Source organism: Amblyomma americanum, chromosome 6 (genome assembly GCF_052857255.1).
Source record: "Amblyomma americanum isolate KBUSLIRL-KWMA chromosome 6, ASM5285725v1, whole genome shotgun sequence".
NCBI lineage: Eukaryota > Metazoa > Arthropoda > Arachnida > Ixodida > Ixodidae > Amblyomma > Amblyomma americanum.
This window is the reverse complement of record NC_135502.1, coordinates 28,044,821-28,061,522: the sequence shown is the minus strand read 5'-3', so window position 1 is coordinate 28,061,522 and position 16,702 is coordinate 28,044,821. Positions and strand designations below refer to the sequence as shown.

General features: G+C 43.2%; 1 protein-coding gene across 1 annotated transcript in view; it reads right to left on the bottom strand.

Annotated features, from left to right (window-relative positions):
• Nucleotides 1–16,669, bottom strand: part of IntS10 (integrator complex subunit 10) — a 31,058-nt gene extending 14,389 nt beyond the window's left edge. Inside the window, exons 1-12 of the mRNA XM_077668856.1 lie at nt 16,507–16,669; nt 15,895–15,962; nt 15,382–15,485; nt 14,775–14,831; nt 13,034–13,116; nt 12,379–12,460; nt 12,090–12,237; nt 8,738–9,020; nt 7,622–7,700; nt 6,110–6,176; nt 3,028–3,061; nt 788–914 (exon numbers count right to left, since the gene is read on the bottom strand). Coding sequence (XP_077524982.1) covers nt 788–914; nt 3,028–3,061; nt 6,110–6,176; nt 7,622–7,700; nt 8,738–9,020; nt 12,090–12,237; nt 12,379–12,460; nt 13,034–13,116; nt 14,775–14,831; nt 15,382–15,485; nt 15,895–15,962; nt 16,507–16,656 — 1,282 coding nt within the window. The 5' untranslated portion in view covers nt 16,657–16,669. The remainder of the gene's footprint in view (nt 1–787; nt 915–3,027; nt 3,062–6,109; nt 6,177–7,621; nt 7,701–8,737; nt 9,021–12,089; nt 12,238–12,378; nt 12,461–13,033; nt 13,117–14,774; nt 14,832–15,381; nt 15,486–15,894; nt 15,963–16,506) is intronic.
• Between the last annotated feature and the right edge of the window lie 33 nt (nt 16,670–16,702).

Sequence of the window (16,702 nt, the reverse complement as noted above, 5' to 3'; positions counted from 1 at the left end):
ATGTGATGAACTGCCATTAAAAAAATAAACAGCAACTAATTCAATGACAGGTGACTAATTCAATGACAGGTACACTCAACAGCTGACTGATCAAAATTCTTTCAAGTCAGACTGGACTACATAATTAAAGCAGATACTCCAGCTTCTCACAGCACCAAGGCAGGGCGAAAGGTAAAGTGACCTGGCAATACCTGAAGGAAACAGGCATACTTAAAGTCTGCCATGATGCACTAGGCTGCAGTGTACTAGACAGAACTGAAAGAAAAAAATTTGGAGGATTGGACAGTGTGTTGCAGCGTTGCCAAGAAGTGCATGGAACGCCATCCCCCATTCCTTGCATGGGGGCTGGACGTGACACGTGGCCATTGGACAATTTAAGGAAAGGACGCTGTCTCACATATCTCCATGGACACCAGAACCCAGCCATAAGGGAAGCAAAATGAAATGAAAATTGGTTTTAAGGAAAGGAAATGACGCCTACCTCACAATTCTTGCAGGACACCATACCACATAAGGGAAGGAAAATCCCTTCCCTTAGCAAGAAGCGGCTGTGAGGAAGCTTTGCGTCAACACCACTGCGGACTCTGCAGGGATACACTTGCTCACTGTCAAAGCAGGTGGCTCTGCCTCCTTCCCCTGGACAGGGCAACATGAGGCCTGATGCGCGGTTCAGGTGTCCACCGAGATGCGCCATTTTTCACTCATGGCCAACGCCGCCGCCGACACCGGCTTTTCTGGGACACGAGCTCCTTAACGCTATCGCGTTAAAAAGAACCGGACTGCTTACCTTTCTTTAGAAACTGCAGAATAGACCAGCAACGAATGGCTGTGAGGAAGCTTTGGGTCAACACCACTGCCGACTCTGCAGGGATACACTTGCTCACTGTCAAAGCAGGTGGCTCTGCCTCCTTCCCCTGGACAGGGCAACAAGAGGCCTGATTTCGAGGACAGATTTACATTGTTTCTCTTGAATGGCACATGGAACATTGGTGGCTTGACACCTTAGCATGGTGCATTGCGTACTTACAGCCCTCCATTTAATGTGCGAGAAACCGGCTTTACAAAAACAAAGCTTGCCGGTGCTAAAGGTGCCAACTGTAGTGCTAAAGGTGCCAACAGCATCATGTGTTTTCAGTTTATTGCTGGTGATTACTTCCTTTACTACTATTACTGCCCAAGGAGCAGCTGCACTTCAGAACAGTTCAAACAATTGCTTGAAGACAGCCCCAGAGCACAAATAAAGACAGGACAACATATTGTGAACCTGACCAATATATGGCATTCGTCCATTATAATCTGAAGTCCACAGCAGGTGGACTGAACCTAACATAGAGGTTTCACTAAGGGCGCATTTTTACGTGATATACATGAGCCACCATTCCTTTAGTAAAGTTCTGGCACTGGTCGGCATGTTTTCATGTCGCTGCCTGTTTTCGCCTCAGCTATATCAACGAGCAGCACGCACGTCGTAAGAGCTACAGGGCAACCAAAACCAGAATCCTGAGGTATGCAGGTCTTTTCAACCATCATTGAGAAACGCTTTGACAGCAGGCTACCATGCAATATACTGTATTTTCCTGACTATAATCCGCGGACTATACATGTTTAAAGCTGATATTTTGTGTGGTGCAGACTATACATTAAATTTTTAAGATAATTTGTCTTACACAAAGCCTAGCGTTGCTGTCGAAGTAAAAACAAAACAGGCCACGACTGCGGCTGTGACATTTTCCTGCACTAAATCACAGAGTGAAATCTGTCCCGATACGATATCAGCTTTGATGTGCAAGCAAATGCTGCTGGCAGTACTTAGAGTGGCTGCTTTTCAGTGCTTGGAATTGCAAGCACGTACGAAAAACTTTGATGAATAACGCCGGAGGCATCGCAGTCCTTCTTGAAGAACGGTGGCAATAGCAATGAAAAGACAAAAAGCCTTCCCGGCAGCAATCCACCATTCAAGGTCTATGTGTAAATAATACTTCATGCATAAATAATACCTTATGCCACCAGGCATGCTGCCGCAGTAAAAAAAGAAATTCGAGCTCAGTGAAGTGGAGTGTGCACAAGCAGTCAAGTCGAACCGAGCAGGAGAGAAAGAATTTGGCATCGATGAAAAAAAGTGTACGGACGTCGGCTGCTGCCCTACAGCACCTAAAGAAAATCTTGGTTGCTTCCCCTAAAACATCAGGCGGACAATTTAAAAAACTTATTTTCAGTTAAAATTTCTCCGCGCTGTCTATACGCGGGGCGCAGACTAAGCAAAACCTCTTTATTTTAGGCCAAAGTTTGTCCCTACAAACTACAGACAGGGTGTGGACTATAGTCCGGAAAATACAGTACCTAATGTGTGTCCAGAGATTTAAAGTTCTTTTTAATTTCAGTGCAAATGTCGACTTGTTGCAAAATTGTCATATGTAAATTATGCAGGGTATGTTGCTGGGCTAGTTGGTAGTTGTCGAACATCATGGAATCGCAGCGCTTGGCAGACAAGGGCACAGATAGGACACACACACACTTGAGCTGATGTGTGTGTGTGTCCTCTCTTGTGTCCTTGTCTGCCAGCGCTGCGATTCCATGATATGCAAATTAGACACTTTGGTGTCTGTGGCTTCTTTTTTAACGAAACAGCATCTTTGCTAAGTGGAACCCAGTGACAGAATTTGGCAAGGGCACACTAAAGCTATGTGTTAATTGCTGTGGCAGTGAGTTCTTGCATGCTAAGTAAATTCCACATCATCTAGAGTTAAGCATAACTAAGCATGAGCTAAACTTCGGGCATTATAGTAGGCCCTGGAAACATTTCTGACTCAGAGTGAAATTCATAACGAGTCAAAATTCACAACTTGCTGAAATGCAACACCATTTTTATACTGGTGAAAATTATGCCTGGTTTGGATGTCGTAGCTGCAACCTCTGCTGATTCAGTTTCAGTTTCAAGCTGCTTCAAATGGACACCTGTGATACCTAGAATAGCAAAACTGTCTGCTCTTAGCAATTTTAAATACTAAGTTTAAAAGATGCACTTGCCTCAGCCTCAACTTTCCTCTTCTTGTGCTTGGGCCTAAAAGGAGAAGAAAAAAATGAAAAGAAATAACAGGAAATGGAATTTGTGAGTACTCAATGCTTTTGGGCAAAGGCAGGTTGAAAATCCCCAGGTGGTCCAAATTATTCCGGAGACCTCCACTATGGCACCTTTCTTCCTTTCTCATCTCAGCCTCTCCTTTATCCCTTTCTTTTACCACACAGCCCAACCCCTGATACGATACCTGAGATAGATGATACCTGAGATAGACACTGCGGCATTTCCTTTCTGCAAAAACCAATTTTCCAATATGTGTACACAAGCTAAAAAGGTATTGGGAGTTACTCCTTCTCTAGTGAAGTTATTCATGTTACTCTCTATGAGATGAGACCGCAAGGATGTTTCAGAAAGGCGGGACAGGCCCATCTCATCATCATTAAGCCTGACTATGCCCACTGAAGGGCAAAAGGCCTCTCTCATGTCTCTCCAATTAACTCTGCCCTTTGCCAGCTGTGCTCACCATATCCCCACAAACTTCTTAATCTCATCCGCCCGCCTAACTTTCTGATGCCCCCTGCTACGCTTGAGTTCTCTTGGGATCAACTCCGTTAACCTTAAGGACCAGCGGTTGTCTTGCCTTCGCATTACATGCCCTGCCTAAGCCCATTTCTTCCTCTTGATTTTGAGGACTACTATGTCATTAACCCATGTTTGTTCCCTACCCACTGTGTCTGCTTCCGGTCTCTTAACATAACACATATCATTTTTCCTTCCATGGCTCACTGCGTTGTCCTTAAGCTGAACCCTTTTCGTTAGCCTTCACGTTTCTGAACCATAGGTGAGTGCCGGTAAGATACAGCTGTTGTTTACTTTCCCTTGAGGGATATTGGTAAACTGCCATTCATGACTTGTGACAACCTGCCATATATGCTCCACCCCATTCTTATTCGTTATTTTCCTCTCATGATCCGGATCAGTGGCCACTGCCTGCCCTAAGCAGACGTATTCCCTTACCACTTCCAGCACCTCGCTACCAAATGAGAACCCCTGTTCCCTTGCCAGACTGTTGAACACTACTTTTTGCCCTAAGTAGACGTATTCCCTTACCACTTCCAGCACCTCGTTGCCAATTGCGAACTACTGTTGCCTTGCTAGACTGTTGAACACTACTTTGGTTTTATGCATGTTAATTTTAAGACCTACAGTTCTGCTCTGCCTGTCTAACTCATTGACTATGCTTTGCAGTTCACCTCCTGAGTGACTCAGCAAGGCAATGTCAACAGCGAATCGCAAATTACTTAGGTATTTTCCATTAACTTTTATCTCCAACTTCTCCCCATCCCGTCCCAGGTCCCTCTATGCAGTCATAAAAGGTGCTGTCATTATTTTTTTCCGAAATGTCACCATCTCCCAGCTCTAAACAGCTCCCTATCCTTGAAGTTTAGGAAGTAAGGAAAAGATCCAGGAGGAAGCTAAACCATGCCTATTAAATCATAGCAGTACATGTGCATGCATTGCTCATCAAGCACTCAACAGGTACTAATTTAAACACCAGCAAATTCTCTAAAGAATCTCTGCTTAACACAGTTTAACTAAACTCTGTTAAACTTTATTCGTGCTTTCTTTTAGATCTGAGTACGCCCCATCTGAACATTGCACAGGGCTTGGTCAACATTATTTGCCTTGAACAGACTTTGCTACTGCAGTTCTTTAATAGGACTCGGCTCTTAGATAGCTGTCCTTCTATGACTCCATCATTTGTCACTTGGCTCTTTCAGCCGATAGGGATAATAGAAATAATAAAAAAATTGCTGGTGGTATAGCTCTGGTTAATCCTGGTCGAAAGCGAAAAGCTGCAGCTCCCTGGTTACGTTTGTGGTCAAGCGACTGGCGGTTTCCATAGATAGCCATACTGACACACACACAATAGTAGGCATTTTTTTTATTTGTTAAACATCTTGCTTTCTTGGAAACTACAATAAAGGCCCTCACACAAGACAGTATATATTTAATAAAGCTTCACTGATATTTACAATTGTATCACTGCTCATTGTATGGGGAGATATGGAACCAAATCCCACTCCAAACGACACCCAACCCTGCAGAAAATTTCAGAAAGCCAAATTGAAAAAGAAATTGGTTTTTAGGGGAAAGGAAATGGCACAATGTGAGACAGGCATCATTTCCTTTTCCTAAAAACAACTTTCATTTTCTTTGGCTTACTGTGTTCAGGTGGTTCAGGTGTCCACCCAGATATGTGAAACAGGCACAATTTCCTTTTCCTTTCCTTAAACAGCACCTGTGAGACAGGGGTCCTTTCCTTTCCTTAAAACCAACTTTATTTTACTGCTGGCCGATTTTTGCTTCAATAAAAAACATCTCGAAAATTTTCTTCTTAGCTTAAGTTAAAGCTGTGTACTCATTTACTGCATCACACACTGCATTTACACTCTGAAGTCTGTGCAGTTAAAAGGAGGGACAATCATGCACAGTTTGAATCAGACTTAGAGGGAAAACAGCAAGGTGTGGCTGCTGTGCTTCCCAAAGCCCCGCCGCCAAGATCTGGCAATGGTCAACACCAGGCATATGCACAGAGCAGCCGGCCCTACTTACTACGCATGCGCCTTTGCCACCCATTCACACCGGCTGTTGGCGGTGTAGTGAAGCACGCCAGTCATGTGTTGCCTTGCCGTGTTCCTTCTAAGTATGACGTACACTGTACATGGCTAACTTTTTACAAATCTTTGTTTTCTTAATTCTTCAGCAGACATTTTATACATGCTGGACATCCAGTTGATGCACGAGGATGCTGAACTGGGCGAGTTGGTGTGGATGCATGTTTGGAAATTCAGCGCGAAGACAAGAACGAAAGCAAGAGCAGAGTTGTGAAACAGCACTAGTGTGTGCGCGTGCGTGCATGTGTGCGTGCGCATGTATGTGCGTGTGTGTGTGCGCCCGTGCACGCGCGCTCTTGCATTTGTCCTTGTCTTCTCCGCGCTGCATCTCCAAACATGCATCATCCAGGTGGTGCCATACTTGAAGAAGACATTTATGATTCAAGTTTTAACAACGTGAAAGACCACTTACGGTTCCACTGCTGGGTTCGCCCACCTTGGCCCTTCTAAAAGAATGCACTGAATATCATTCGTAGCACCTAAGGAGGAGACGGGAAGGTAGATGAACATCAGAAAAAAAAAAGTTTACTTGCAGTGAATGCAGGACACTCATTACAGACTAAGGCTAGGACTTGTATCTTGATACACTCGTTATGTGACGAAAAAAAAAAGGAGAAAGAGTTACCCTGTCTTTTAAGAGTATCACATGAAACAACAAAATGTTTCACTCTTATTAGCTTAGTGTCACTCCCTGTCAAAAAAAAAAAAAAAATGCAGGTGGTATCCTAGCCAATTCAAACCAGTCACTATAATCCATTTTCGGTACAACCTTGACAGCTCCCTATAGTCAAGCAGATTTTTAGACGCGCTGCACAATTTACTCCGATTACAATAATGGCAGCTACAGCTGGTATAGGACAAGGTTAACTGGAGGAATGCAATTTGATTTGATTTGATGGGGTTTAACGCTCCAAAGCCACTCAGGCTATAAGGGACACCGCAGGGAAAGACTCCGAATAATTTCGACCACCTGGGATTCTTGAACTTTGCTTCCATCGAAATGTGACCACTGCAGCTGGGATTGAACCTCCGTTTTTTGGGTCAGCAGCCAAGCGCTATAACCACTGAGCCACCCCGACAGCTTTGGAAAGATATGGAAGTGGCCTTTGTGCTGCAGTGAATGTAGTTAGGCTGATGGTGATGATGACAATAACGCAACTCCTTGGATCGTGCTCAATGCTCCCTCCAAGCCTCACATGCTTGACACTCATTCAAGAATCAGGCTAGTGCTCTTATCCCAATGCAGAATCATCCTAAGAAGAGGCAAACAACCACAGCAAACGGAGGCCATGAAAAAACGTACACTTTTTGCCATTCCGCTGGAGGAAGAAGTGGCAATGATACCAGTACCATGAACCCTACGAGAGTGCGCACCCTAAATTCCACTTGAATCACATTGTTCACATGACCGTATTTGACACATTCATGTGGCTCAGGCCCACTTCAGTACAATCAATGAGTAGCAGGTGAATGTGGTATAATTTATGGTTAGAGCATACTATAACAGTAATAGTGATGCAATTCACCTTGCACAATGTTCCATATTCAACTAATGCTTGAAAAGAAAATTTCACGACCACATTAGTTTAATTTCTGTACTCACAGAACGCCCAGTTTTGCTATGTAATTATACACTAAAGATTTTAGGATTGCCCAGTAAACGCCTAAAAGACAATGCACAAATTCACACAAGCAGCTAAAGACAAGACAAAAAGTGCTCCAACATCACTGTTCACATTCCTGGCAGGACAAGTGAAAAATAATGGCATTCACAAGACCCTTTTCTCCAAAAGTAATTTCATCTGTTTATTTTGTTTTCTCACACAACCAACAAGCATTCATGAGGTGCTTTGAAATGCAACGGCAATATTATCCACGGATGCACCCGTGTGAAAGTAAGCTAATGAGCAAAGATGATCAGTACCTGGGAACCATGAAGGGTTGATGTGTTTCCCATAGTTGTACAGAGCGTGCAGGAATATCACGATAGTGCAGTAAAAAACCTGAGAGAGAGAGAGAAAAGAAAAGACCACAGTGAGTTCTAACACATTACTAAACAAAATGACGCCCTCGTTTCGTTATGGTTCTGTGCTGCAAAAGAGAGAAGCAAACACAAATGAGAACAGAGATGTGCTCAGGATCTCCATTCTCTGTAATTTGGTCAGAAGGCTTCACATACAGATGTAGTTTACACATCCAAACCAGCTTTGCTCTTTCTCAAATCAGGGGCACTGAATTCCAAAGGCACACCTAACTCCCACATTTGCAAGAAGTAATACCATATGCCTCGTGTTTAACTGCTGTGAGAAGCATTCACATACATCACCCAACTTTTGTGTGTGTGTCTGATGAAAGCAAAGCACACACTACATTTAAAGGGACATTAAAGAAAAACACTAATGGAAGCAAGTGGTTTTACTAAGCTTGTCGATTACTATTAGAAAACTCTACGAGTATTTTATCTGTGCAAAAGGTGATGCGGGTGCTGAAAAAATTGCAAATTAAATCTCCCGATTTCTTCCCATTTAAGCCCACATGGAACGTGGGGAAAGCCACCCAAATTTAATTATGTAGGATACGATGAATTTTCGGTGAACCAGAGAATATGGAGCAAAACAAAACTGCTTGATCGGTCGATCAGATCATTTTTTGTTACATATATCAACAGATGGTGCCAATACATTGCACACCACCCTTTATGCTCTGCCCCATCCTCTCAAGACATTGCGTCTTCACAGTTTGGATAAAGCAGGAAGGAACCCAAGACCTCACGCTTCTAAAGAAGCTGCACACAAGTGCTTCACGCAGATCGGGTTGGCAAAGTGAAGGCAGCTACACCATTAACCCACCTTATTGAATCTGTCGGGCTCTTGCATGCTTGCCGCTGATAAAAGTAATATTATGCAGCGATCTTCAAACTTGCTTTTGGATGTCAAATTCTCTCTTATTTTAGCCTTTTATCCCCCTTACCAGAAAAGGGCAAATGGCCAGAAGCTGCTCTGAGTAACCCATTTGAGCAGGGAATCTTCTTGCACCTGACCTGCTTGTGCTGTGCTGCCAGGAGTTCTTCGGGGTCGACAGCTGCACCTGCTGAGAGGTCAGTCGGTGCTGGGGGAGCTGGCCGAGCCAGCAGCAGGGCGCGAATGCGCTGCCAGTGGGCCTCCTGGAGCAATGACAGCGGCTCCTGGAGCAGCTCCGACAGCTCCCAGCGCAGGCGCCGCCCAGCACACGCGACAAACGAGCACAGCTGTCGCCATAGTCCCGCCTCTGAAGCACCACCTGCGCCACCATCAGTGCTGCTGCCTGCTCCGCCACCTTCGAGACTGCATTCAATGGCAAGGCAACACAAAGAACAGTAATGTATAAATGGAACAGCTCACATGCAGCTGCCTTGAGACTTTTCAGTCGGTACATGTTCTGCATACGCGAGGCTTTGCTCGTCATGACATGGCTAGCAAGCTGGAAACCAACACATACTACTGCCTCCCAGTGAAAAGTAATACAGACATCATTTCCTTTCCTTTTTTTTTTTTAACAGTGTACTCACAAGTGTCCTCTCCTGCTGTACAAAACAGCTAGCCAGTTGTGGTGAATTTATTTTCATTGACATAACAAAAGCCAGCCTCGCACAACAAGAGTAAGTGCATGCTGGCGGATTGAAATGCCAGAAAAGGCTGAAAGTAATGTTTTTTACCGCGCCTTTCAAGGACCTTGTGAGCACCCCCATGCAACTAACGTTTCTCATATGCGTGCATAGGGTATACGCTAAAGAAAGCACCTAATTATCACAGAAGAAATATAACTAGAAAGGAATGAAAAGTGAATAGTAGCCTGGTTGAGAAGCCAGCACCTGTGAGCTGTGCTTGAGAGGCCAACCACTTGTCAATTGCGGTGAAGAAAAAGGAGAGTGCGAAGAGGATGAAAGAGACCAGTGGCATAAAGTTTACTGCTAGAGGTGGTTATGGGGAAGCGAAAAGCAGCCTTATAGAGGCTGTGGAGAGCGGTGGTGAGAGTGTTCAGCTGGGTCTGGGTGAAGAAGACATATGGTACGAAGTAAAGAAATTAGCTAGGAGCCAGCGTACGAGCCAGTAGACATGCGTGCAGCTTCCCGCAGGTCGGAAGACCACCTCACGACTTGACAAAGTAGGTGAGTGACAGAGTGACAGGTCGAAACAGCCGCATGGAGAGCCTGGACGTTCATGGCGGCATACAGAGTCATGCCAAGAACACAGCACTGAGAAACTTTGGGGACTGCGGAACCGGCCAGGGTAAGAGAGATCAGTGCATTGTGAACTCGTTGATAGGCAGAATGGCTTAGGAGTAGTAGTTCAGACTTGTCGGGCGCGGGGGAGAAAGGCCCGCCTGGTCAAGAAAAGAGATGAAATCCAGGCCCTGCTGAAGGGTGTCCTGCATCCTTGTCAAATCTAAAAACTGGTATGCAGTTGTGCTTGTAATTCAGTGTCCACAAAGCACAACCATACAGCTTCCTCAAGTCTTCCTAATTTGGCAAATTTTCTAATTAGCAAATAATGGTTTGAGCGACTGGAGGTTCACTACCAAGCTAGGAAATGCTGTGTCAAATGAGCAAACCCCGACGACTAAACAGATGGCAGCAAAAGGCTGAATCGATCAACAGCCTTAAGAAAGAACAGCACAATTTTCATGAATACACTCTCAAAATGAGGGAGGTGCACAACAAGAACTAAGTCATAGGTAAGGGCTGGACTTATCGGTTTTTATTTTTTGAAAATTCAGTGGACATTTTTTGGTGTTTATTTCGGAATGCAAGTTTTTTTTTTTTTTCATTGAATCTTATTTTTGAAGAATGAATGACTGCCTTTTATCAATGATTTAATATGGCAATCCTGTGTGGCCAAAAATCACTTATAGCCTATCTCAGCGTCTTTTCAGCATGATTAGTTTATTTACCAACAATTAACGAGTGAATGATAGTACTTGGAGCTGTGCTTTTAGGACGAATTGCTATCATTAAAAAAAAGTAAAGCAAGTTAAATGAAATAGCCGGCCCAGAAAAAAAACACAAGTGAAATTTTACTGCTAAGAACTAGACTGACATGTCACTGATGGGTTTATGTTCTGGGTTGAGCAAAAATACAGGCATGGCTTGGTCTGTGCGTTGATGGCAGCACGTTGATGACATGACACTGCCGCTCAATCGTCCCAGCAGCAAAAACATGATACTTTTTCATCATGTCCATGCACGATTTCGTGTCAGAGCGAAACATGCAGCTGATAAACCTACTCAATCGACTAAGTGCTCTAAGTGGGTGATGGTAGCGAACAAACAGTGCTTAGCTAGCAGGCAGTGAGCAGATGGTGCTTCCTGGTATGCAGAGGCATGTAAGCTAGCAAAGCAATGCCTCAAATCACACAACTGCACACAAATCACCTAACAATACCACCTTCGCGTCACACCTGTGTCTTCCATAGTTATGTAATTTTCCGGAGTTCACTGAACTTAACTCGTACCCAACAGCCAGCTAGGTAAGCCCTGCATTAGTTAATTTTCAGAAGTTCACTGAACGTGACTCGTACTCGACAGCCAGCTAGATATTGAAGCGGGTAGACGACATTGTGCAATTGAACGAGTGGACGGAGACGAAGACGACAATGAAGTTCTGGCTGTGTTCTTGGTGCCGTTCGCAGCTGTTGCTTTCGCTTGCGTAAATAACTGTAAATATATTCTTTCCCGCAACAATATGGCTTGCATGCCCAGAATACTTTCCTTTTTTGGTTAAATCCGAATTTCAAAAATTGAATTCACTGTAATTTTATTGTGTTTTTAGTTTAAAACAAAAGTCCAACACCTAGTCACAAGCAACATATTTGTCCTGTTTGTGTGACTACACTAATTACCTACATGAGTGTAGTATTTCCTGTGGTTTACCTGTACGAAAAAAACAGACCCATGAAAGGACATGAGATACAGGAGACAAAGTTTGGGGATCATGTGAGCACTAACCGAACTGCACTGTTGCATCACCTGGTGGCCAGCACTTCAGTACTAAGACCACACTTGACCACTATAAGCCCTGTGGTGTGCTGCTAGGAGAAGTAAAGGAAGAATGCTGCTAGGCTGAATGCAGAGACTAGCAAGAAACTTCACAACAGGTGTGAGACATGTCACAAGGCATGCGAGCTTCATGACTTACTATTTGAATGCATAAAACCAACATCACTGCTTGCATTAGTCAAGAAGCAAAAGGTCATCGCATGGACACAGCAGGACAAACATCCCTACAAACATGAAATGAATGCATAAAGGGCAATCCTGACAGTAAGGCATCAGACCATCAGGTGATACGGCAGTGGAATTGGTGGATGCTTACTTGATACACAAGCCTTTGTCCCCTACGGTACCTCCTCCTCACCTTGACTTCGTGAAGAGGTCAAGCTTGTTCCTGTTTGGTGCATAGATGAACATGGTGTAGAATTCAATACATTTGTGTATGAGCCGGTATGTTTGCTTGACTGGAAGCTCCACGCCCAACTTGAGGACAAGTGGAGCCACATCACACACTGCAAAGAGGATGCCAGATCAGAACACTCATTTGACAGCTAGCAACTATGCTGCACAAATATGTACCATCAACAAATGGCACCACGTACCATTACTATAGTTTTGCCACTTTCTTTTTCCTGTGCAAACAAAATTCTTACCAAGCAGCTTCCTAAAGTGGTTCAATGGTGTCGGGCAGTGGCTGTGCTTCTCGGCCATCTGCAATGTGTCAATCAGCTTCACCTGCATGAGGAAATTGCAGCACAAATTCCAGTGAGCTCAACTAGCTGCAGGTCCGAATGATACAATCACAAAAAGCCTTTGCTTTTTGTATAAACGTGATGTTACAGCAAACATGCTTGATAAAGCATACGTGTGCTCAATAATTGTATGTAAACTATACCGTGAAGTGCTTGATATCAAAGCAGCGCAAAATTACAAAACCTCAAGTTTTTTACTTGAGACGGCACTGGCCTCAAACAAGTAGCATAGCCTAAATCCTGTAACCTTTCTTTCTTTTCATCTTTTTCACTCACTCACTCACTCATTCATTCTTTTCATCTTTTTCACTCACTCACTCACTCATTCATTCATTGCTTTCAAAAAGGAGAAGTGGCAATATTTTTGTAGCAAAGATGCACAAAAGCACTGAAGACACCTGCTGGTACATTTAAAAATAAAAGGGAATCAGAGGTTTCAACTGTGGTAACAACTGTGGTAATGTGGTAAAAGAGAGAGAGTAAACAACTTTTCAAAGTGATATCCCATTAAACTAGCACAGGAACCATATACATGTACATACATATGCATACTCACACCATGCTCCACCACCTTCTCCGGAAACTTTCGCAAGAGGAGCAGCATAAGCCTGCAGTGCTCAGCTGTATCCATGCAATGTTCTGCAATGCACAATGAAACAGATAAGCGTATGGCACAGGCATGACTTCAAATGGTTTTCATCATGTATTCTACTGTCCTATATTTTACACATTGCATCAAGCTAAGGTCACATTGTTTGGATCCAAAAGGCAGCTAAGCCAACTCCTACTGAACTAGCCGCTGCAGTTGCTCAGTGGTTATGGTGCTTGGATACTGACGTGAAAGACGTGGATTTGATCCCAACCACAGCGGTTGCATTTCGATGGAGGCGAAATTCTACAGGCCCATGCACTGTATGATGTCAGTGCATGTTAAAGAATCCCACGTGGTCGAAATTATCCGGAGCCCTCCACTATGGCATCCCTCATAGCCTGGGTTGCTTTGGGACTTTAGAACTCATTAACCTAGACCTACCTACCCCATTGAGCTATTTGACACCAGAGCAAAACTGAAATGTTAAAATTGTATTTCCCAGAAAAACAGCCATAATCAGAAAAACAAGAAGCAGGTGCATTCCCAAAAAGCACATAAGCTGTTTTCATTTCAAACTTGATTACGTTTGCAATACACCTAAGGCGTCTAGAGCAGCTTGCATCACTGTCTTCTTGCACATCTGCTATGCGGAACATATCATAAACTATGTAATATACCCCCTCTACTATGGCTATCAGTTTCACAAATATACATGTCCAAAAAGACTATATGGTTCATCCATGCATATGTTCACAGTATGCCTCACTAAGCACATAAACATTTTATCAAACCACCACCTTCTTCAGTTTAACAATAAACGTAAATGCAGACAGCTATGATGTGCTGGTTCTAAACAATGACTGAGATTTGATTACATGAAAATTAAAAACATGCCACAGTAGCTCAACAGTAAAGAATCTGTCTTGCTGAAGATAACCACAGTTCAAAAACACAGCAGTGAATTTTTAAAGAGGCGAAATTAAAAACGCTTTAAATGCTGAAACTTTTACACAAGTTAAAAGGGCTGCCGTAATCAAAATTTTACAGCCTCTCATATCATGATGTCTTATAACTCACGACGCAGCTTTTGGACTTTAGAAGCTCCACTTTAAACGAAAATAAAACTGGGCAAGCCAAATGCATGTTTTATTGCTTTCAAGATCCTTGTCTTTCCAACCAGTTTCAATGCCTATGTATAAGGCATCTTGAACAGCATTATCATCATTTACTCTTTCCCAAAATGCAATGCTTTGCAGCACGAACATGGGCTTTTTATTTTTTTCATCATAAGTGAGATCTGCAGAGAGAAAGTATGTCATTTTCCTGCTTGCCAGGTGGAAGGTTTTCTGAAAGCTGTCTAGCAGTTTTTAGAATACTCAGTGTTCTTTCTTCCCAAAAATTACAAAAACTTTCTGCCAGCAGGTTGATACATTCACACAGTTCCACTCTTCCAATATCCAGACGGCAATTATTTAACCTCCATCACTGTAGGTTAAATAATTTCTTTTTATGATATGAAGCTTTAATTTCCACAAGGTATTTCTTAAGGCAACCTCCTCACCTTGTGAGAGGAAGAGAGAGAGATCATTAATACAAGACCGTGTACAGTATTAGGAGCCCAAGCCTGCTATGATGCTCTTGACCAAATCTCTGGTAGGTGCACAGGAGCAGGGGTAGAGGAGTGAGCCGCAGAGTCCGCACTTACCCGCTATAGAAAGTAAGATGTCATGCTGTGAGGCTGTTGGAAGGTGATTAAACATATCTGCAAGAAAGTTGAAAACAGGTTTTTCGTCTCATCCAACGACCAACCTGTTTAAAAGGGGGCTTGGAGCATTACTGCTGGCTTTTCAGAACATTTCTTTCAAGGTCTTGCAAACCTTCACTGCCTATGTTGAATCAGTATGGCCTTGTTATATTACGCACTATCAAATGCCACAAAATTCTGGTTTCTTTGCACAAGCCGAGGCCTCTGTCGAAAGAAAAGTTATAAAAGCTGTAGCACGACAATGCATGATCAACTAAACACCGAGAGCACTGCATGTACGGTGTACAAATTGACGTTGCACCTTTTAGAGTGCCAATAATGCTTAGCATGCTATAAACATGCTAATAACAAAAATGCGATAAAAATAAATGGGACCTTTGATAATGAGAGTTTTGCGAACACTAATGCAACTGCCGAGTTGGTCACTGTTTTACATTGCTGTAGCAAGCCACCACTTGGGCAAACTATGTCTTAAAAGAATATTTTTAGGCAATTATAAGAACAAAGATTAGAACTCCGCACAGAGAGATCCAACCAAAGATGATACCTCTCAGAAATGTGGCTTCAGCATCAAGTGTATCAGCTCGAAGAGCATTGGCAATTTTGTACACTTCATCCCAAAGGCGGTGCTCTGAAGGAAACTTTCGGAACCTAAAAAACGGAAAAACGAAATGTGAAGTCACTTAACGAGAAAAAGCACCTGCCATAGTTCACTCATGTCAAGTATTTTGGCAACTTAGAATAAAATCGTAATCTTAAATTGATGTAGCAGTGTACTTCCTGTTGACATGCAAGAGAAAGCATATATACTTCCAAATAGTTTTACATTGTTGTCTGTTAAAATTCCTGTACTCGCTTTACAATTACGACCGGTTTCTGGGTGACAAAATGTACAGAGAGTCAATGTATATTTTGAACCGGCTAAACAATGGTAACTAGAGTAATTTCAAGTCAACACATACGGCAGTGGACATACTATATATACGTACAAGTTCTGCCACCGCAGTACTGCACGTTATGAGTTACTGATACGAAATTAAGCGAAAGAAATAAAACGCACATTTCCTCCAAGTAACTCGATGCCTCTTTAATATTTCCGCTGTCTGCAGCCAGGCAATAAGCTTCGTACTGCAAAAAAAAAATAGCAAAAGAAATCATCAAAATGCGCCACAACTGAAACTTGACGCAAAACATCTGGTTTATTTTCAAGCTTCTGCAAGAACCCATTTGATGATATGCTACATGCATTGCACGCTTAAAGTAGCCAAGATTTAACATATCACGGTGAAAGGCAGCTCAGAAAATGCTTACCAGCCATTATTACAATTTTTAGAAACACGAAGAAAGCGACTAAGGGATACAGCTGTCAAGACACTGGCCCCCAACCGATGAGAAGGCGGACTACTACGCGATTCTGAGACGCACGAATCGCATCACTTCTGCTGCGCAAAGATTTTGCCAGTTTTCTTTCCGTTGACATGGTGAAGAACCGCAAATGAACTGACTAGAGTTACTCTAGAACTGACGATTCGTGCAGCTCATAAAATCAAGAGCACATGCTTTTAGAAGACTGTTTGCACGACATCAAAAACTTTGTATTGACAGGAGCACTCGCTGTTTCAAGAGAACATCAAGAACACCAAGTTGAAAGGCAAAAGACAGTCCTGCTCGCCTGTATGCCAAAATTTTCTGGAAAAAGTGTTTTCGCAGTAAGCATCCAAGACTTTGTGAAGTATGGATCAGATTTTTGGCACCCCCGTGCCATAGAAATAAGATATTCCTCGTCTGTTTCGCTTTCTTTCATCGCGTTGCCGGGCGCCATATCATGGAAGTACGAGACTGACGAAGGCGTTGGTTGGTTGATGCTA